At 39.3% G+C, this 20,783-nt stretch overlaps 1 protein-coding gene across 2 annotated transcripts in view; it reads right to left on the bottom strand.

Annotated features, from left to right (window-relative positions):
* Nucleotides 1-3,429: 3,429 nt before the first annotated feature.
* Nucleotides 3,430-20,783, bottom strand: part of PRRX1 (paired related homeobox 1) — a 72,637-nt gene continuing 55,283 nt past the window's right edge. The window contains exons 3-5 of one of the 2 annotated variants that reach the window (XM_082438925.1): nt 16,354-16,535; nt 12,487-12,558; nt 3,430-6,775 (exon numbers count right to left, since the gene is read on the bottom strand). In XM_082438925.1, the coding sequence (XP_082295051.1) occupies nt 12,504-12,558; nt 16,354-16,535 (237 nt within the window). In that variant the 3' untranslated portion in view covers nt 3,430-6,775; nt 12,487-12,503. The remainder of the gene's footprint in view (nt 6,776-12,486; nt 12,559-16,353; nt 16,536-20,783) is intronic. The other variant, XM_082438924.1, reaches the window with a different exon arrangement.

Consider the following 20,783-nt stretch of genomic DNA (forward strand, 5'->3'; position numbering starts at 1 on the left):
CTGTAACAGAAATTTCCCCTTTTTAAGCAAAGTCAGAAAGTTTGAAACACAGTGGAAAGTACATGGGCTTAAGAGGAGCTAAAGCAATAACTGAAATCTCCCTTCTCAGCCCCTTCTCAAAGCTCTCTGCTGTTCTCTCTCCCCATAGACCTGATGTAAGGTATCAAACCCCAACCCATGTAAATCACAATAAATTGGGATGTTGGTTGATAGGGGGCAGATTAGCTCTGTTCAAAACTCTCCTGTCACCCTGTCCCAAGGAAGATTTGAAAGAAGCCTTCAAGCTGAAGTCCTACAGATGCACAGAACTCTGAGTCCTATTTCTAAGAGAAAAAAAAAAAAGTGGGGTCAGGATGGGTTCAGATTCAAAATTTATGACTCAAAAAGCTTTCTGGCACTGATTTCTAGTTAATGGAGTCTCCAGAAATTAAATCAAAAGGCAGCCAAGCCAGGTCTCTCATCCATGGGGATGCTAGAGCCATACCCAGGCAAGAGTACAAATGAAGGTCCGCATATTTACATCCACACACTTATATTATAAATCAGGCTAACAAACCGCTAAACAATTATGTTCCACTCTCCTCCATTAATGAATCCCTCCATAATGACCAGAAGAACCAGGTTCACATCCAGAATTCTCAGACTGTTTGCTTTGTAATTTCTTTCACAACATGGCAGTGTAGGAAAGGGCCAGGACCTAGCCCTCAGCCTGTGGCCTACCCACTTCCCTTCTCACCTCAGCCCCATCCCACACCAAAAGTAGACATGCGCACACAGGTGGCAACTGCAGCACACATATCCTAGGACAATCTACATACCCCATCCCCCAAAAACAGTGGTCCCAGGAAAAGAGGCCTATGGAAACGCTGAAAGCAGGTTCCAGATCATTCTGACAGGAAATTCCAAATCCCAAGTGCCTGAAGGATGGTCTACAATGAGTGGTGCAGATTCCAGGTGGGCACATCCATCTGGCCCCATAGACTATTTGCACAGTCAGAGGACTGCTAATGAGACCCAAAGCAGGGTGTGTGGACTTTGCCAGGTCTAAGGGTATGGGCCTCATTCCAGTGTCTGGGATCCCAAGGGCTACTCTGGTTCCAGCAGTATTTCTCTGGGTTCAGTGGGCAACCCTAGTGTCCTTTAAGTAAAGCTCTTTGTAATTTGAACTAGTGAGATAAGTTTCTGCCACCGAAAGGATCCTTAATTTTTATTTATTTATTTATTTATTTATTTATTTATTTATTTATTTATGGCTGTGTTGGGTCTTTGTTTCTGTGCGAGGGCTTTCTTTAGTTGCGGCAAGCAGGGCCACTCCTCATCGTGGTGCGCAGGCCTCTCACTATCGCGGCCTGTCTTGTTGCAGAGCACAGGCTCCAGACGCGCAGGCTCAGTAGCTGTGACTCACGGACCCAGCTGCTCTGCGGCATGTGGGATCTTCCCAGACCAGGGCTCGAACCCGTGTCCCCTGCATTGGCAGGCAGATTCTCAACCACTGTGCCACCAGGGAAGCCCCAGGATCCTTATTAATACACTTTCAATGCCAAAAGTCTCAAGCAAGTGGTCTATAGCCACTGCTTCCATTTTTTTAAAGCACTTCTTCTTACCATAACTTGCCAAAATGTACCTTCTTCTTTCAGCACTCTAGTACACTGTACTCTAGAAAATCACTAACCCAATGGCCTTTTCCCCACCTCCAGTTAGCTGGTCTGCTCTACAGCACTTGAGTATATTAAGCATTCCCTTCTTTTTGAAAACTTCTCTTTCCTTAACCCTGGGATAACAAACAAGCTGACCTTTCTCCTATTTCTCAAAAATCTCCTTGTAAATTGCTTTCAGTTAACTCTCTCCCTAATTGGAGATGTTCTTCAAAGTCCTGTCTTTCTCCCTGGGCTAAACTACTTCCAACAGCCACTTATTAAAATATTTATTTGAGTCACAATGACACTTTCTCTTCTCGAAGAACTTATTCACACTTGTAGCTCAAGGTGTCACCTCCTTAAAGATGAATCCCAAACTTCTATCATCCTTGACCTTGGTTCCAAGCCCTACTTCTTCACTTACTGGACACTTATATTTCAGTTTTTTGTTTTGTATTTTTGGCCATGCCACTCGGCATGTGGGATCTTAGTTCCCTGAGTAGGGACCAAACCCATGCCCCCTGCAGTGAAAGTGTAGAGTCTTAACCACTGGACTGCCAGGGAAGTCCCTACATTTCAGTTTTCAAATGGTACTATATAATACATCTAAAACTGCAATTATCTTCTCCTGTAATTGGGTCTTTCCCATTTTTGTTGATTTTTGTCAGTGATTCATCCCCCTAGTCCCCAGGTTTCAAATCAGGGTTGTCTTTGACTCCATTCTCTTTCTCCCATCATAAAGTCCTTGCAAGATATTTCTTATTCATCCTTTGTTTTTTGTTCCCCTTCTCTCTGTTCTGCTTCCAGTTTCTGTTCTGCGCTAGTTTATTCTTTTACCACAACAATCCTGCTAAAGAAGTATTTTTTGCATGGCATTTTTTTTTCCTGCTTTATAACTTTCAATGAATCTCTATGGCCTGAGGAAAAGTCCACACTCCTTTGTCTGACACATAATACCTTGCAAGATGAAGACTCAGCTTCAATCTTCAGTGTTTTCTTCTACTCCGCTTGAAAATAAACTCTCCATCCCATCTAGGCCCATCTTGCCGTGCTCCTGGAACAAATTCCTCATTCCCATATCCCTGCCTTCTTCCTTTCTTCTGCATACCACTCCCCCTACCTGAAAGTCATCACTTTCCCTTCTCCTGCCCAAATCCTTGCTGATGAAACTCAAGTCCCAGTTCCTCCGTGAAACCCTCTCCCATTCCAGTTCACAGTGTTTTCTTGCTTCCTCTTCTGAACTCCCATCTGCTCTATTTCTTTGACACATTAATTTATTGTCTTGAACTACTGCATAAATTTGTTCACACTGTAGTTGCCTTTTAAATCAGATTTTAATTTGTATGAAAAAACTCGATTCCTATTTAGTTTTTCTATCACGCCTCCACCAGTTACCACACACAATGCTATAACAATAGGTGCTTAAGAAATTTTACTTTGTTACTTCTTTTTTCTAAAAGAAAAGGCTGTGCTTTATATAAAATCTGTTTTGTCTAATGATATCTGTTATTGTGGATACTAAAGATGTGGATGAAAAATAGCAAAACTCTCCTAAAAGATCCACTTTACACTTATCCATTATACTAAAAAAGTCCCCTCTTTCTCCCACCATTTGTCTTTGTTTGTGAGAACAATAGATTATTTCCCTTTTTTAGAAAATATTATTACACTCTGATAGAAGTTCTCTTGTTCATAAATCCCTCTTACCTTCACTCTTTTCTGAGTGCAATCTTAGATCTTAGCAGATGTGTTTTTGAAGGTCAAAGAGAAAAGAACCAGCAGACTCAGCAAACATAGTAGTATCCTTCTTTCTTTTTATTGAAAAGGAATCATTTCTATTCTAGCGCAAACAATGTATATTTTACATCATAAAGCAAGATATAATTTACATATTACATTTCTTATGAGATCTTTATACCCTAAATGTCATTCCCTTTTTTATCCGGTCACTTCTTCCTGCTTGATTTAACCTGCCAAGTACCCTACAAATCAGCGCCTTGTTTGGGGGGGGGGGACTGGGGACACAGACAGATAGTTTGTATGTATTCATCTGTTATCTGGGTATAGATGATAAGGAACAGGGATATGCCTTTGAATTTTGTGTCCCTGAGGCCCTCTGTTGACACCTGGTTTAGGAGCCAGAAGGCTACTCCTCCAAATCACATATCAAACTTCTATTTTTTAAATCAATAACGAATGAACAAAATTGAGTGCTTGTACCCTGTGTACATTTCTCCATCAGATGCTTACATAATAGATGTCTGTGGTATTGATTCACTAGCAATAAAAGCTCCTGTGGTGGACAGCACTGGTTACTCTATGATATTTCTGGACAGCACTTGCTCAGGTGTTGGGTAAAATTGCCTAATTTCATCCAGCACTGGGGTTATGGGTTCAGGCTTTTCTCTTCATCACTGGAAATGAATGTCAGGATGCAAGTTTCAAATGACCTTGTTTTACATGATCCTCTATCTCTTTACTCCCTCTTCTAAGATTTCCCCCTTTTTAGCAAAACCTTTTCACGTATGATGTCTCTTCCCTGTACTATATAACCCAAATCCTCTTTTAGCTGTTCTCCCCAAACTCCAAAAGTTCACCAATTACTTGGACTGCACTCATTTCACAAAGAATGTTTTAATCTGTTAGGATACACTGTTCCTTTGAAACTTGATAATCTGCAGCAGCTAGTGGGACAAAAGAATTAGTTGAAGAATACTTTAGGAAGCAAGTAATGTGTGTTGTTCAGCCAGCCTACATAAACCATTCAGTAAGAAATGTTTTAATAGTATGTTAAAAGAAGAGGGAATCAGCTGATGAAAGCAAAACGCATAAGATGGGCTTCCTTCTTAATAAAAGAAGTTCAGAATCAATATAGGAAATACATTTTCAGATTGGTGGCTGTTTGACTGAAAAAATACCACCATTAGCTTAATCTGATACGCCAGGGAAAATAACAAATCTGTACTGAAAGTGCATCTTAAATCCCAAATCCTTGCCTGTCACTCAGAGTTGGCATATTTGGCCAAAATCAGTCTAAACCTTTTCAAATTACTGATTAAAATTATTAGAAATCCAAGTTGGTCAGGATGAAAACATAAGTCAAAGATATGTCTATTCTGTGTGTCTTAAATTATTCTTTGGTCAAATGATGTGGTTTTTTGAGAGGTCTGCAAATATAAACCTATTTCTCATTTCCAAATACAAGGTTATAAGTATTTACAGCAAGGTAGCATTTCCTTGCTAGAAAACAAGGCTTCTGGGTACAGCAGCCTTCTATTAACATGGTATACTTTTATATTCCCTTTCCTCCCATGGCTACAAAGCGCTGGACATAGAGAGAATACAGGAAAGAATGAAGAAGCAAATGATTAGAGCCTCACAACACCCCTGTGAGGTAGGTAAGTATTGTTAAACCCATTTTACATAAAAGGTAAACCAAGGCACAGCATGGTAACATGGTTTGGTCAAGTTTACCTGACAAGTTACAAAAGCACGGGTGGAAACAAAGAGAAAGAAACAAAGAAAAGGTCAGTCCTGGCTCCCAGCCCTAGACACGAAACTTTATTTCAATATATTAGAAGATAAAAATAGCCCACAATTGCCTTTTAAATTTTTAGAATTTAGATAAACCTTTAAGTATTCCACTTAAAGATGTATCTTTCAGATTTCTTTTGAGTGGAAAAAGGACAGATGACTAAACGGCTTTCCCTCTTCTAAGTGTAATTCCCGTGATAGATCAGAATGTATCAGCATTCCACCAGAGTTCAGGTGCCAAACTCAAGGACATTTTCATAGCCTCAAATAGTTTCTAATTTATTTAAAACCCTAATGTGAAAATTAGACCTGTTTTCAAACAGCTGCCCTATCAATTGCTCTGTGGCCGTAATGAGAATTTTGTGTAGAGAAAGAAAGGAAATGAGATCCCTAATAAAAAGTCTTATCACTGTAGAAATAAAGACACTGGTGATGGTGTGAAATTTGCTCTTTGTAGTGTTTGAGAAACTGCAAACTCAAGCTTGCAAGAATATTTTATATATATATAATATATAAATATATACAGTATATATATAAGTGTGCATCTGACTACCCTTAAGGCACCAAAGAGATATAGGCCATGCCATTCACAACTTAGTCTTTGTTTTCCTAGAGAAATGTCTCTCCCTCTCTCAAGTGAAAAATATGTCTTCTATCAAATAGCGTTATGACAGCAAATCATTCAAGAAACAACAAATATCTTTAACTTAGGATGGCTGATTGATTGGATAGGGGTGAAGGGTGGTAGTGATGGTAATATTATCCTCTATAGTTTAGAGCTTAAATCTAGAGCTTAGATCTAGAACTTAGAGCTTAGAATTAGCCAGACATAGCCAATCACACTGGATCAGACAGGCCAGTGACCAGATGTTGTATACAATTGCTTTTTCTTTCCAGTAGCTGATGGTACAAGCTTACCATGACCAACAGAGATGGAGACAATGAGAAAGGGAATTATGTCTGGCACAGATTCTTCAGAAAGACTTTGGTTTTTCAGAAGTTCCTAGAGCTTCTGTACAGAGAACTAGGAAGAAGGATAGTGTAAGACACTGAGGTTCAAACAGGTCAATGAGGAGACTATAGGCAATTATTCTGAATATATATACATATATGGTTTCTTTGGCTGCTGTAGATTCTTTTAAAACCCATACAATCATGGGGGTGGGTGGGCTGAACTTAACTGAAGAAGCTCAGAATATATCAAGCAAAGCATATGAATAGAAGGAAAAACAAAATTAACACACACAGAAACAAGTGGTGGTGGTATCCCAGAGGGAGGAGGAACATTTGTTAACTAATTTTCATTTTGCTCCTCTCCTGCTTTTCTCTGCCATGGTCCCAATAGTTTAGTTCTGTGTTTGTTTGTTTGTTTTTATTTTTTTCCAGCAGATGTAGAAATGACAGAGCAGGATAGGTGTCTTATGGTTTTTGATTTCTTCTTAGGCCTGTTTAATTATTTTTTTCCTCAGTTGACTGTTGGCACCTGGTTCCTCTGTAAACTATATTCCTTGGCCTTCAGTCTCAGGTTGGCAATGCTGTTGGCCATGTTGATGCCCTGTGCAGGGCTATTGTTGGCACATGTGGCAGAATAAGTAGCCATGGCGCTGTAGGGACAAAGGAGAGAGCAGGGAGAATAACAGGCATTAGTTTCATAAAGCTGCAAGTCTGTGCCCCAGATGGGTACAAGTCTCAGGATGGGGGCAGGCAGGGGCAGGTGGGTTGGACTACATGACCTCTGAGGTCCCTTACAGCCCCAGATTCCATTAGTCTAAGGCCCTTGGAAAAGGGTGGCAGTGTTTTGAAGGGCAGGGAAAAGCAGTGGAGCGTGGAACAAGACGAGGGGGAAAGTATTTTCTGTGTTGGATACAGTGAGTAATGATTTATTTCTGGGATGAGAGAAGAAAGCTGCTTATGGTGGATAACAGGTGTTTAATCAGTTGACCAGTTAAAACAGTGTTTAATCTTGTCCTGACTACATCACCAGCTTGTGGGAGTGAGGAGGAAGAGAAGGAGGCATTTGAATAAGGGGCATTTTTCATTCCTCATTCTAGGTAGCTGACATTAATCCTAACATATTTTAGATAATCACTGAATACCATATTAAATAGTGTACTTGGAGAACCAGTTAAATAATCTAAGATGACTTCTCTGCCTTTGTTGATCCACTGGTTGATAGTACCAAGCACTGCCAAATCAAGAGGTTTCCATTCCAATTGGCCTTGATTTTATAACTTACTCAAAAGTACTTGAGCAGCTTACACTGTCTTTTGGGTCAGTCTTATTTTGGAAATGTTTAAATCTCTTAGATAAACTAGCAAATGCTCCAGTTTCAGTATTCCTGACCTCAGAGGTAACTGTTTATGACTGTTCTTATTGCTGAGAAAAACCCAAAGTTGTTTTTCACTGTCAGAGACTGTATTTAAGACCTGGGAATACCACTGGGCAGAAATTTGTAATTGGTGGTTTTCCGTTAATTGTATCCATGAATTTCTTTTAAAGGAAAAGTAAAGGTTTCTTAGACTTGGATGCAAATTATCCATTACTTGATACTAAACAGCTATAAGGGAACTCATTTTAATTAAATGAAAATGTTCCTAGTTGTTTCTAAGATTAGCAAAATACCTTTCAACTGAGGGCTGGAATGAGATAGACTTATAAATGGAATGACATGTGCTCTTCTGGTGCCTGCATTCCTATGCAATTTTGTCAGCCACACAGGAGTTTGTGGTTCTGGGGATCAAGTGACAGACCAGAAAGAAAAAACTAAAGCTACTCTACAAATAGAGAGACTGTATCATTAATACTTATTTGGGACACCACATAGTCAAGATTTACAGTCAAGACTTAGAGTCAAGACTCACAAGAGCCTATTTCAGCTCAGTTACTAGCAATTAACCCAGGAAAATTGGGTTAAAAAGTATAATTAGGTCTTTCCAGAAATATAATCCTTAATTTAAGACCCTTATAACACTGGTATGTGTGTGAGTGTGAGTGTCTATGGTTGTGTCCTATGGCAGGGGGAAGACTCAGACGGGTTCCAAAATAACCCTACACTCTTCTATTTCATTGTTGTGTGTTTCACTCTTACTCATTTCTGGGTACATGATCTTAACTGTCTACACAAAATTAGATTTATCTATAGCACCCTGTACTTTTCCTTTTAGGACTTATTTTAATTCCTCATACTATAAACACCATAGATGAGATACCACATCTGCCTTGTTCACCACTGTGTCCCCAGGTAGAACTAACACCATATCTAGCACATATTTGGCATTCAAGAAAGTATTTAATGAATAGATAAGTAACTGACAAATATCTAGATATTGTATGATTAAACTGATTCCTGCTCAATATCAGTGATCTCTGTCATCCTGCTGTGAGTAATGATTTCTAAAAATATTTTACCAACATGCTTTTATTTTAAGGAACCAGTGCTTCCTGTTAACTTTGCTATCTTAATCGAATGTGCAAAATCAAAAGGGACATGACAAAAGCAAGACTGATGATTGCATATTCTTAATCCACCATAAATAGCTTTTAACAGGAAAAAATGAACAAATATTGATGCAGGTTAGACTTATAGAATAGACTATTACTTCTACTACTGTCTACCAAAAGACAAAGACAGAAAGAGTCCCAATTCATGTAGGTTTCAATTAGGAGTGAGATAAATAATCAGAACAATCTGTTAAAATGGGACAAGTTTTTTTCTTTGTTACAATATACCAAGAAGTCTCATTTATTTTCAAAACCCATATACATATTATCATTTAAGTTCTGTATGAATTACATGCCTACCAGAAATATATGCAAATCCATAAATCCCATACTCAAGAAATTTCTAGGGTATACTGAAATCTAAGATTTCAAAGAAATAAAAGATCTAAGTAGCTAAGAAAAAAGATAATTGGATTTGGGAAATGTACCTAAGTTATAGATTATGACATCAACCAAATCAGCCTTTCTCAGCCAGATTTCTGTGAGAGAATTCAGTCCTAAAGATGGTACATAGTACAATTTTAAATGCATAGGAGAGAAGCTGAGATTTTGAGTTATCTGTATTATTTAAGTACTGAGAATAAAATTAAATGGCTTCTGAAAACAGGAGGCTAAAACTTCATGAGAGAGCAGAAAGAAAAAAAAAAATTCTCTGATGGCCAACTGTAGATTGTCATGGAGTATTGTGCTTTTACGTATTTGGCCCAATTTCTTGGGGGATATGTTTTCCATCCTTTGAGATTCTGGACAAGCAAAGTCCTATTTAATAGAGATTCTCTCTTTTTGTGATGATCAAAGGTGTGGTCACTTTCCTTAGCAGACAAAGGGAATTAGAACCATGGAGAATTAGTTTACTGAAGATGATGTTCCTGTTTTCTAGAAATGTCTACTGTATTTGCGATTTCAATTTTATCTATTATATAACCATTTTGCTGCAGTTACTTCATAATTTGCTAGTATCATCTGGTTTTCTAGTCTGAAGACTTAGTATGGTAACACATATCTTGGAAATACTGAGATTCTCTAACGCAGGCCAGATGTTAATATCCCAGATGAGATGAATGTTGACCCACTTCCCATCTCAAAACCAAATTAATGAAATTAGAGTTATATTTTACACAGGAGATTGGATTTTCACTGAGACATTTTTCCTTAAATAGCAACCTGTGTTTGCAGAGTTGAGAACAGCACCCTTGTCTAATTGTACTGTGGTGCTGTTCTAAGGACACCACTGTGTTAGTGAGACCACGACAATGACTTATATGTAGCTCTCAAGTTAGAGGGATGCGAGAATAAAAAAGCAGTTGATATTAATGAATGAGTTTTGCAATATCCTATACGCTTGATAAGTGATAAGGTTTTCACTCTATAAACGTTTAGGAAAGCTATAAACTTTCAAAAATCGGTCTAACTTATTTCAGCATCGCATAGCCATAAGAAATAGGATAAAAGAACAGAGACCATCTTAATTCACAGCCTCTAAACAAACATTTAGAGTATGCAACTTTATAGGCGGAGACTGAAGTGATATTGTGTGCACACACTAAAGAAAACGAGTATGTTTTCCCTCCAGTAGTTCGACATGAATCTAGTTTCTCAACTTAAACTAAAACTGCCATTTAGGCAAGTAGGGACCAGTCCTTTGACATACCAGTAATAAGCAAGACGTGTTACAGGTCAGAAAAGACAAAATTAATCCAAGAGCAGCTTAGTCATGCTTTAAAAAGGCATTAGAAGTATGATGGAGAGGACCCACTTCCAAAAGTGACAACAGATGCAAGAGAGCCTTGAGTGGCTGTCAGTCTGAAAGATTGTTCATGACCACCTGTTTTCCATGTCGCCAAAACTTCTAAAGCTCTGTGTTAGGAAAAGAACGAGAACCCTGAAATGTTTTCTCACAAGACAGAAACCAATGAGGTTAATAAGCTGTTTTCAACCAAATTAATGGGGCCATTCGCACCATGTAAAATGACCTCTCCTTCCTAAACAGGATTAAGCTTCCTGGGCTAAAAAGATGAGGTTGAAACTAGGTCGTTTATTAAGCACATGATAACACCAAGAGCCTGCTTTCCAACACGTAGAGATCCTGTCCATTGGTCTTACCTTCTGCCTATTCCTCTAACAGGATGCAGACATGACATGAGTACTAAGACTGGGCTTATAGGGTTTGGCCAAAGCAATATTTCTATTTAGTTTTGAAGAATGTAAAGTTCTCTGTGTCTGTGACCAAGAAACGGCATTGCCGTGTACAGGGCATTGAGGAATTAGAGATGAAAAAGAAATACTTGTATCCCATCTGTTGATTCAGCAAATCTGCTCTGGGACTTGCACAGAGCTGACACATTTAAGTAAGCTTGAAATTTTTCTCTCTCCTTATTTGGAGATTCCTAACAGATGGAGCCCAGCCACAGACAGCAGAATGCTAACCACCAGCAGTGTTAGAGTTTTGTTTTCACTGGGGACAAATCATTTTTGATAATTTCAAACTACCTTGAGAGGTTGTCGTGAGGGATAATGTGTTAAAATGACTGCCAAACACCAAGGAAGTATGGAAAATACTATACATGGTATGGTTTTAAAGCCAGGAAACTTATGAACGTCTCCCCCTCTGCTTTCTAATCACCCAGAGTGCAAATCCCACAAATCACGAAACAATTGAGGAGAGCTGGGGGAAAAATACTACCTGACTCAGTTTTCAACTCTAACTTTGTTTTCTATTTGGCCCTTTTGGACAAATGATGACAAGCTATGGAAAATTTCACCCCAAAGACAGATCTGTCAGCCCAAGAAGTCTATGTGTCTTCCTGAGATCCTAAGGCTTCCCAGCTTGGGATTTTTCGAAAGGCTGTAGAGCTTGAGGTTTTCATGACTCTGTCTGTGACGTGTAGAGGTTGGAGATCATCTGTTTGGTTTGTTCTTTTGTCAATGCAAGAACAGCAGAGGTATACTTGCTTCATCTAAGAAAATTCAATATGAGTTTTCCTAGGGAAAATTTACTTTTAAAGAGAGACCGGATAAATTCTTTTGGAAGTGATCTTTTGTGATTTAAATAATCATTTCCAACTTCTGTTTTTAAAACTCAGAAGTTGATTTTTTTAAACGTACATTTAGCTCTTAAAGTGGACACATTTGGGCCATATTTCATTACTAAGCCTTCAGTTTGCACTGCATGTTCAGTGATGTTTCCACCATTCTAAACTTTTCTTTCTAGAAATGTTTTATATATGAAGACTTGCATCTTTCTGTTGTCTCAGTGATTTTTGTTTCTCTTTTTGAAATGCGCATTGCTTAACCGTAGGTTCCAAACGCCCCTGTGCGATATATAATAGGGAGACTATCACTAGCTCAAGCTTAGATACAAAGTTACATAAGAGATTCATGACCCAACTGGCCTGAAGAACAACAAGAGCCAGGACAAGAACATAGTTCTTCTGACCTCTGTCCCATCTCCTCTAAAACCTCACTATTCAAAGTATGTACCAAGTGTCAACAGCATGGGCATCACGTGGGAGCATGTTAGAGGTACATTTCCCAGGTCCTGCCCCAGACTTACTGAATCTCATTCTGCATCGTACCATGATTCCAGGTGATTCATACGCCCAGTAATCTTTGCAGAGCCCTGCTCTAGGCTATCAGACTACCCTTAACTCTATGGATGTCTTTTCTTGCAGCTTTGGTTTCCAATGGTGTTCACCACTTGAGGACCACACTGCTTTCATTTCTAGGACTGTTAAGCCCCACTTTCTTGAATATACTTAATTCCCATTTAAACCCTACCCCCAGCAGCCGCCCTCTTCCCCCTCTGACAAGTTACCTTTTCAGTGTCTTCCGTTAGAATCCGTTATGAAGCCCCTCGTGTAAACAACATCTTGGGAGGGACGAGGATCTATTTTTGAAAGTGTGAAAGGGAGAAATGAGCCAAATGCGTTCAGCAGATGTCAGGCAGCACCGTGACCACGATCAAATGAGGGGAGGAGGAGGAGAAGGTGGGGGGAGGGAAATTGTGGATAAGGATCGCTGGCCTCTCTTTCACTTGTCATTAGTTTTCTTTGAAGCCCAGCCCTCCCTCTGGAAATGGCACTCCAGACCAACACTGCAGAGCCAGGCCATTCTTTATCTATCTTTCATAGGAAGGGATGTCTCTGCAGAAAGGTTTCTTGACTACTTCATCTAAAACAACAGTCAAAAGTCCAGGACTTGGTAAATCACTGCTACCCGAGAGGCAAAGCAGTACAAGATAATGAGTCTTAATAACTCTAGTGCTTGTGTGTGCTTTCATTTGCATAAGGAAACAGTTCTGAGCTAAGCAGTGAGCATGTGTGCCAAAGACAAGCTTCTTTCAACTGTCTAGGGGTAGATAAAGAAGACACCTGCCAGGACAGTAGTGTCCTGTTAAGGAATGCTTTGTTCCTTCTGGTGACTCAGTTGCCTACCTGATATCATCACCTCTAACACCCTCGAGGGAATGAAGGAGGTCAGGACATGCTATAAATAGAGTGAACCATAAGTCTCAGTTTGCCAGGGACAATCCCAGTTTACGCCTGTTGTCCTAGTGTCATCATTAATAGCACTCCCCTTTTACTTCAAAAGTGTCCCAGTTTGGATGATAAATTACACAGCCACCAATCTAGATATAAAAGACACCCGGAAAAAAATATGTTGGCTGTTTCCCATCCCATAATTCTGACCATATGCACGCTATCTGCTTTGAGTCTTGGTTTCCTCCTCTCTTCTTCCACAGTTTGCTGTGGAAGTGAGCAAACTGTCCTCTCCGGCAAAACTGTCTGCTCCACTGTCCCTGGGTTGCATGACCAAGCTGCCTCTCTCATCCCAGGGGTTGCCCGCACACCCCAGAATGTGGACCTCAGTCACAGGCATGCTTCACAGATCTGAGGCAAACCCTGAATCAAACAGGCGTGTTTACGTAGTTTCCTAGTCTTTTACTATTTACTATTTTTAATATCGTGTAAGATTTAATTTGAATGAAAATATGGTTATGTGGCCTAATACTTTGGACAGAAACAGGGATCATGAGCCCTGGCTCTAATTCTGCTTGCTGAAGCCTTAAACTTGGGCAAGTGTTCGGTCTGTTCTTTGGAACCAGATCAAGGACAGAGCTGCCACACAGGAGCATCCAAGGATTAACCAAGAGAAATGCCTTTTAATGAATGTCACATGTGAGATAACTAATTTGACATAATAGCACCAACAGAAATAGCAAGTTAATTTTCCATAACACAAAAGGTCTATCATTTCCTTTGCTTTTCGTCACTTGGTTTTCTTTTATATTTCCTTAACAAGACTTATATTTCCTACCAAGCTTCAAAATGTGAAATCATAACGTATTTTGGTTCTAAACATAGCAGAAAAGTCGCCAAGAAACAAAATAGCTTTGTGCCACTTTTAGAAATTAATCAAAATATAAACACTTCAGTCAACATTGGGTCAAAAAACATTACTATTGATTAAATTACTGCTTAAACCATCATTTTTCTACTTAAATCTGGAGATTAATTTATTCTTCATACAGAATATGAACAATCAGATTCTATGAAATTTTTAATTAATTATTTTTTACAAACTCTGTGTCTAAGAGAGAAATGATATAAAAGTATACCATGAATTGAGTAAGAAGTACTAGGTTATATGATTTTTAAGTGAAAGGAGCAGAATACAAAATAGTATTTATACTAAGTCTATACTATATAAAATACTGAACCCTAATTGCAAAAATAAACACTAATTATCTCAAGATGGTGGAATTATGAGTGTTTTTTTTTAAAGTGTATCTAGTATTTCTACATAATCATTCAAATTAAAATAGAACACTTCCCCAAATAGCACACATAAATTGCATAATAATTTCAGTTAGATGCCCATATACATAGTATGTATAATGAAGGCACAGGATTTGAACTTCTGCTGAGGCCCAGGTAATCTAGCCATTAATTCAGGGAAGATTTCATCCCCACTCATGCAGTGTACTGCCCTCCGCCTCTCACTGGTAAGGACCACGTGACAGCCATCTGGGTTATTACAGCTGGTATGAAAACTTCCTCACTAGGATCCAGGAAGAAAAAGGAGCTGAACTTCCTGGTTGTGACCAAATTCAAACCAGAGACCTTGAAACATCAAGCTCTGATCCACATCCATTTCCCAAGCCATTTAATGAGCCTATGAACTATCAATATTTATCTGAAAAACAAAGCAGTCTTCCACTTATTTAAAATATTAAAGAATATATGATTTCACGATGGTCTTCAAAATATGTTTTTAGTAAATCCTATGGGAGAGGAGTCTAAATTTTAAATACGACACACAGATATGACTAATCTTTTGAAATCAGCAAAGCATACTATGTCTGAGAGCAACAGAAATTTCCAGTTTCCTATGCATAGAGTCTCCATGTACTAAGACCAAAGCAATTCAGGCTAATTTCACAATGGGGAATTTAAAAGAAATTTCCAAATGCATTTATGGTGTTTCTTTCAAGGAACTGATTTGGAACAGAGAGACTATTTAGGTGAGGTTTTTTGCTTTGATTAGAGTGATCAACTTTTGAAAGTATTTGCACTTCACTAATGTTGCATTTCACATCAGTAGCTCAGCATCAACTGGGAAATAATCTTATAATTAGTTTAAAAACCTCTCTTTAAACTTTTAATTAACCTTAGCAATAAAAAGGTAAACAGAAGCATAATAAATGAATTTGTAAATACTTCTTCCTCCACTGCAATCAGCCAGAGAACACATAGCCTTGATCTGGTTTCTAAGAATACTCAGGTTCAGGTTCAAATAAAGACACTTTAGACTGATGACAATGCATTAGGCACATGTTTCTCAGCTTCCCTCTGGCATTAATCTGTATTTTCTGGACAGCATAATAAATGGAGGTTAAAAGCCTTTCCAAGCCATTGAAATAATACTCTGTTATTTGCTTCCTTAATATTTTTCACCTTTTAAATATAAAAATTTAGTGTAAATTATACATTGTTTTTTATATATTTTTTTTTAAAAAACACACAAACTAACCCCTCAAAGAACTTCAGATAAGTAGACAAGAATTAGCAATAGATTAGGAAGGCATCTTGGATCATAAGGCATCCCCACCTACTAACAAAGAACTATGGCCATGAAAGTTATCTGAATGATCTTGGGTTTTTTCCCCTTCTCTCTCTCTCTCTCTCTCTCTCTCTCTCTCCTTCTTTTTTTCCTTCCTTACTTCCTTTCTTTTCATTCCAAATCAGTTTTATTGTGAAGTTTGCCTTTGGTCCTACACTTAGAGCCTTACATGTTAAATTCCTACTTGTGCATAATCAAACCAATCTATCAGATTTGGAAATGGAGTGAAGTTTTGTTCCAGAATGATTACAAGAGGGACTCTGGGCATAGCTTAATGATCTTTTCTTTTAGATTCTTCCCCATCTTTGAAACCTCTGCAAGAGTTCCTGAGTCCAAGAGGAGATTGCTGATGGCCTGCCCCTCTCTCTTCTGCCCCAAACCCTGCTCCTGGGGCAACTAGTAATCTCCTGTGAAAATCTGGGGATGTCAGCAAGTTGAATGTCTCTGAAGAGGTTAACCCAGTAAGAAATGTCAGCCAGCTGCACAAGCAGCTTTAAACGTGACCAACCGCTGAGAAACGTGTGGAAGTGGAGCAAGGGAGAGTGGGCCAGTCATTCACCTGTACGGAGAGGCCGTCCCCCAGGAGAGATAATCAGTGGGTCTCGGAGCAGGACGAGGTACGATGGGCTGCTCCACAGCAGTCACATCTCCTGAGTAGGATTTGAGGAGGGAAGCGTTTTTATTGGCCAGCATGGCTCTCTCATTCCTGCGGAATTTGGCTCTTCGGTTCTGAAACCACACCTGGAAGATTGTCGGGAGGAGAGAAGAGCATGAGGAGGGAGAGAAGAAACAAAGAAGAGGTTCCATGAATCAAGTCCTGGTTGATTTTTACCATGCAATACCTTCCCAAGGAAGATACAGGCTAAGTATGGAATTCTTCCCAGAACAACAGAAAACATGCCATAATCCTTCCCTGGTGGGCCATGTTCCAGGGCTGTTAAGGACAAAGACTATTAGAACAGGACCATGAGGTACTTCCAATAATCAAGCCACCAGAGATGGGATCCATGACTAACCCACATGACAGCAAAATACGGATTATAATCCCTGTTGTAATTGTAATAAAAAAAAAGAAAAATCTCGTTAGACTTCTGCACAGATACAATGGCATTTTAAAAGTTTTTTTCAAAATTCTTCAAAAGGCAAAAACTTCAACTGCTTTCATAATACTTATTGGATATGTAAAGAAAATTCTCCATCTTCCCAAAAGTAGACCCTGCGACAAGGATTTAAGGAGCAAATAGTTTATCTGGGAGGTGCAAGGAATATCAGTAAGAGAGGGAGGAAGTGACAGAAGAAAAGCAACCTCTAACTGTGCTACTGAACCAGCTTCCTCTGTGGGAACCCAGTCCTTAAGGGACTCTAAGGACGAATGCAGGGCACACACCTCCCACCGGAGGGGTGAGAGAATTGTGGATTTGTACACTTGCTCCTGTCAGTCATTGATTATAAATGTTCCAACACTTCTGGCATGGCTCCTGAAGTTCTAGAAAGAAACTTGTGAAACAGAAATGCAGATACTGAAAATTGGAAGTTGGCTGGAGTATATTTAATTGTAGGGTTCCAAGGAAATGGGCAGTACTGATATCATCGACTACAGCTAATAATAAACCTACCACTTATTAAGTGCTATTAGGGCTAGGAACTTATATAAGCATGTTACGTACATTATTTCTAGTTATCATGACAATTCCACAATTAGGTATTATTATTTCTATTTCAGAGTTGAGGAAACCGTTTCAATGAAATTAAGTAATCTGTTGAAGTTCTCACAAGTAATAAATGGCTGAGTTTTTGAGCTTAAGAACATCTGACTCATGATACTACAACTCTTCCAGACTGTTGTGGTATTTTATTCATTCATTTACTCATTCAAGAAGTCTCTGGCGATTGCGTTCTAGACCCTGGCCTAAATACCGGGAATGGAGAGGTGAGACTTATTCTCTGCTCGTAAGCAGCTCACAATCTATTAAAAGAAGATAGACATGTAAATTTGAAAAATTACAAGAATTTTAAGTGCAATTATGGAAAAGCATGACAAGGTGTGGGAGAAAGAAATCCTATGGTGCGGAGTGGGACAATTTCACAGTTCTAGTTGGTAACATTCACATAAAATACCACGTGATTGGTGCCCCATGGAAGACCAGGGTGCAAATCAGTAGAGGCAGAATCTTTTCTGGCTTCACTTCTTTTGTTTCTAATGTGTCCTTCATATTGCTATTAGAGTTATCATTTTAAATGCAAATATAATTGTATTAGGGCTTCGCTTTAGCTTTATATCATCCTCTGACTCTATATCACCCACAGATTAAAATCAAAATGTCTTACCATAGAACAAAGACTGTTCAAGAATTAGCTCATCGTCCACCAAGTCAGCCACATCCTGTATCACTTGAATCTCATGCACTGGCCCTTCATCATTTCCAATCCTACCTGGGCTTAAGACTCCCAAATATATTTGGTTATTCTCCCACCTACGTGTATTCACACTGAATGTTCTCTCTGCCTGCGATATTCTTCCCTTTTGTCCACATGCCAAAGACATGTTTCTTTAAGATTTAACTTTAATATCACCTTCTTTGTGAAATGTTGTAGTGGAAAGAACATAACTTTAAAGTCCAACAGAGTTGGATAAAAACACTGGCTCCATGACTTTAAAGGTTTGTCCTTGGATAGTTATTTAATTTCTCCGATCCTTTGTCTCCCAATCAAATGAAGATAATTATACCTACTCACAGGTTGTTGTGAGACTTGGCTCAGAATGGCTGCTTAATGTTCATGTATTCTCTTTTTCCCCAGGCAGATTTAATCATTCCCTCCTCTGGTCTATCACTAATTCTTGAACATTCCTTTACTGTAGGAATCATCTTACTCTATGATAACAGTATGATATGCACATCTGTCTTCTCTGCCCCCAGTCTGTAACATCTTTAAGGAGAGAGGTCAGTGTATTATTTATGCCCAGCAAACCAAAACCAGTTCCAAGCGAATAACAGATGCTCGATAAATATTTGAGGGAAAAAAGTGAATTTTGCAAAGATGATAAGATATGGCTTCCATCCAAGAGGCCTTCACTGTCTAGTTGGGGAAGTTGGCCCACATACAACTCAATATAATACATGTCATGTTGTGATAAAAGCCATAAATATAAAGAAGGCCAGAGTCAGAGGGAGTGGTTCACACTGGCAAAGGGTAAGACTTCATGGAGGAAGAATAAAGTCACGGAGGGAGAATTCTGTCCTGCTCACGTGGGAAATGTTCACAACTCTAAAAGACATTAGAACGTAGCAGCATGGAAAAGGTGGAAGATAGAATAGTTTCAGCATATAAGAAAGTCATTTGCTCATTGTTGTGATGGGGCCAAAATAGCTCTCAACCCAAAATTGTTCTTTCACATTTTTTTTTTAATTTCCAGCATTGCCCTGTCCAGGTTTCCTTATTTAAAATTCAGATCGCCATGGCAAAAATGGTACTTTCAGGAATTGTGGGTTATTGGCCTAAAATTATTTATTAGGCCACTGCAGGCCAAGCCTGGGGTATAAAACTTATGGGGTTTTGAAGGAGAGGAAGGGATTTAAGAGTAGAAACAGAGAACGCGTTTGGAGAGCTGTGGTGAGCAGCATGGGGGAAGAGGATGTGGGAAGGCAGACCTCCGAGTTCTGCTTTGGGCTGCAGGATGGAGAGAGCAGAACTGAGTTTGTGCCTGTGGACCACTCTCGTCTGAGCCCTGAGAGACCGCCACGCAGTAACATACGCATCCTCACGAATGCCTTCTCCTCACCTACCCTCGGGGGCACCACAGTGCCCAGGCAACTTTCCCCTTTTGTCAATGACATTTTTTTTTTCTCCTGGGGAACACTTCTAGGTGAAGTCCCTGTTTCCCATGGGGAAAACTCTTGAATGCTCTCTTCAGGCTGAAGGGACCTCTAGGACCCTCTCCCTCAACTCAACGAATGTCTCTCGTAGCATAGGGTACTAGATACAGTTCCTACCCTCCACGCCCTTCGAGTCTAGCTCAAGTCCCCATCAAGAGGGTTATTATTTGCAGAAAGAAACGCTTTAAGCCCAGACTGAACACAGATATGCAAACAATAATTCATTCGGGAAGACAAGACAGATTTGGCCCACAACCCCACTTTATCAAAAGAGCAGCCTACCACTGGCAATATGGAAAATAATAAAATCTGGACTCTCAGCAAAGATAGCAAAGCACTGCTTGAAAAAGCATTTAGCCAGAAGACTCTTATTTATTTAAAATTTACTGTAGTGCTTAAAATCATGAACTCTGAATCTGCATATCTGTCTTCAAATCCTAGTTCAGCCATTTCCTAGCTGTGTGACATTGGGGAAACTACTTTAACCTCTGAGTCTCAGTTCCCTCATCTGCAAGATGAATAATGTTATCCACCTCAGTGAATTGTTGTGAGGATTAGACAGGTTAGTTTATGTAACTACAAACACTAGTTGGCATATAAGGGCTCAACTAGTGTTAGTTATTATTATCATCATTATTATTCCTAATCACAGGTTGTATTATTTCTAGATGTCTGGCTTGTAGTTGATGTCTCATGGCATTCATATGAGAAACACATGCTATTCTCTTCCCCCTGTCTTACATGCCCTTACCCTTCTTTACTTCATAGAAACACAAAATCATCTATTTGAATGTGCTCTTAATGCAGTTCCTAAGGGCAAGGTCTTTGGTGTGTTCATTTCCCACTCCCATCCATGTCCATAATTGTGTGTATTTATAATACATTTCCTGAAGATTTGGATATTCCCAAAGTCTGGGGAAGAAAACTGAGATCGAGGACGGAGAGTTCATCTCTCCGGCCACCCTACAGCTCAAGTCGAAAGCTGGGACGTGGAGGAGGGAGGGTGCAGAGTCAAATGCTCCCATAGACAATGTTTATAACATGGATCTGGAAGAGTGAGAAACATTGGGAGGAATGAGACCTCTAGCAAGGCATTTTCTGCCCTACTGAAAGG

The sequence above is a fragment of the Balaenoptera physalus genome (genome assembly GCF_965194825.1).
Source record: "Balaenoptera physalus genome assembly, chromosome: 1".
NCBI classification, from domain to species: Eukaryota; Metazoa; Chordata; class Mammalia; order Artiodactyla; family Balaenopteridae; genus Balaenoptera; species Balaenoptera physalus.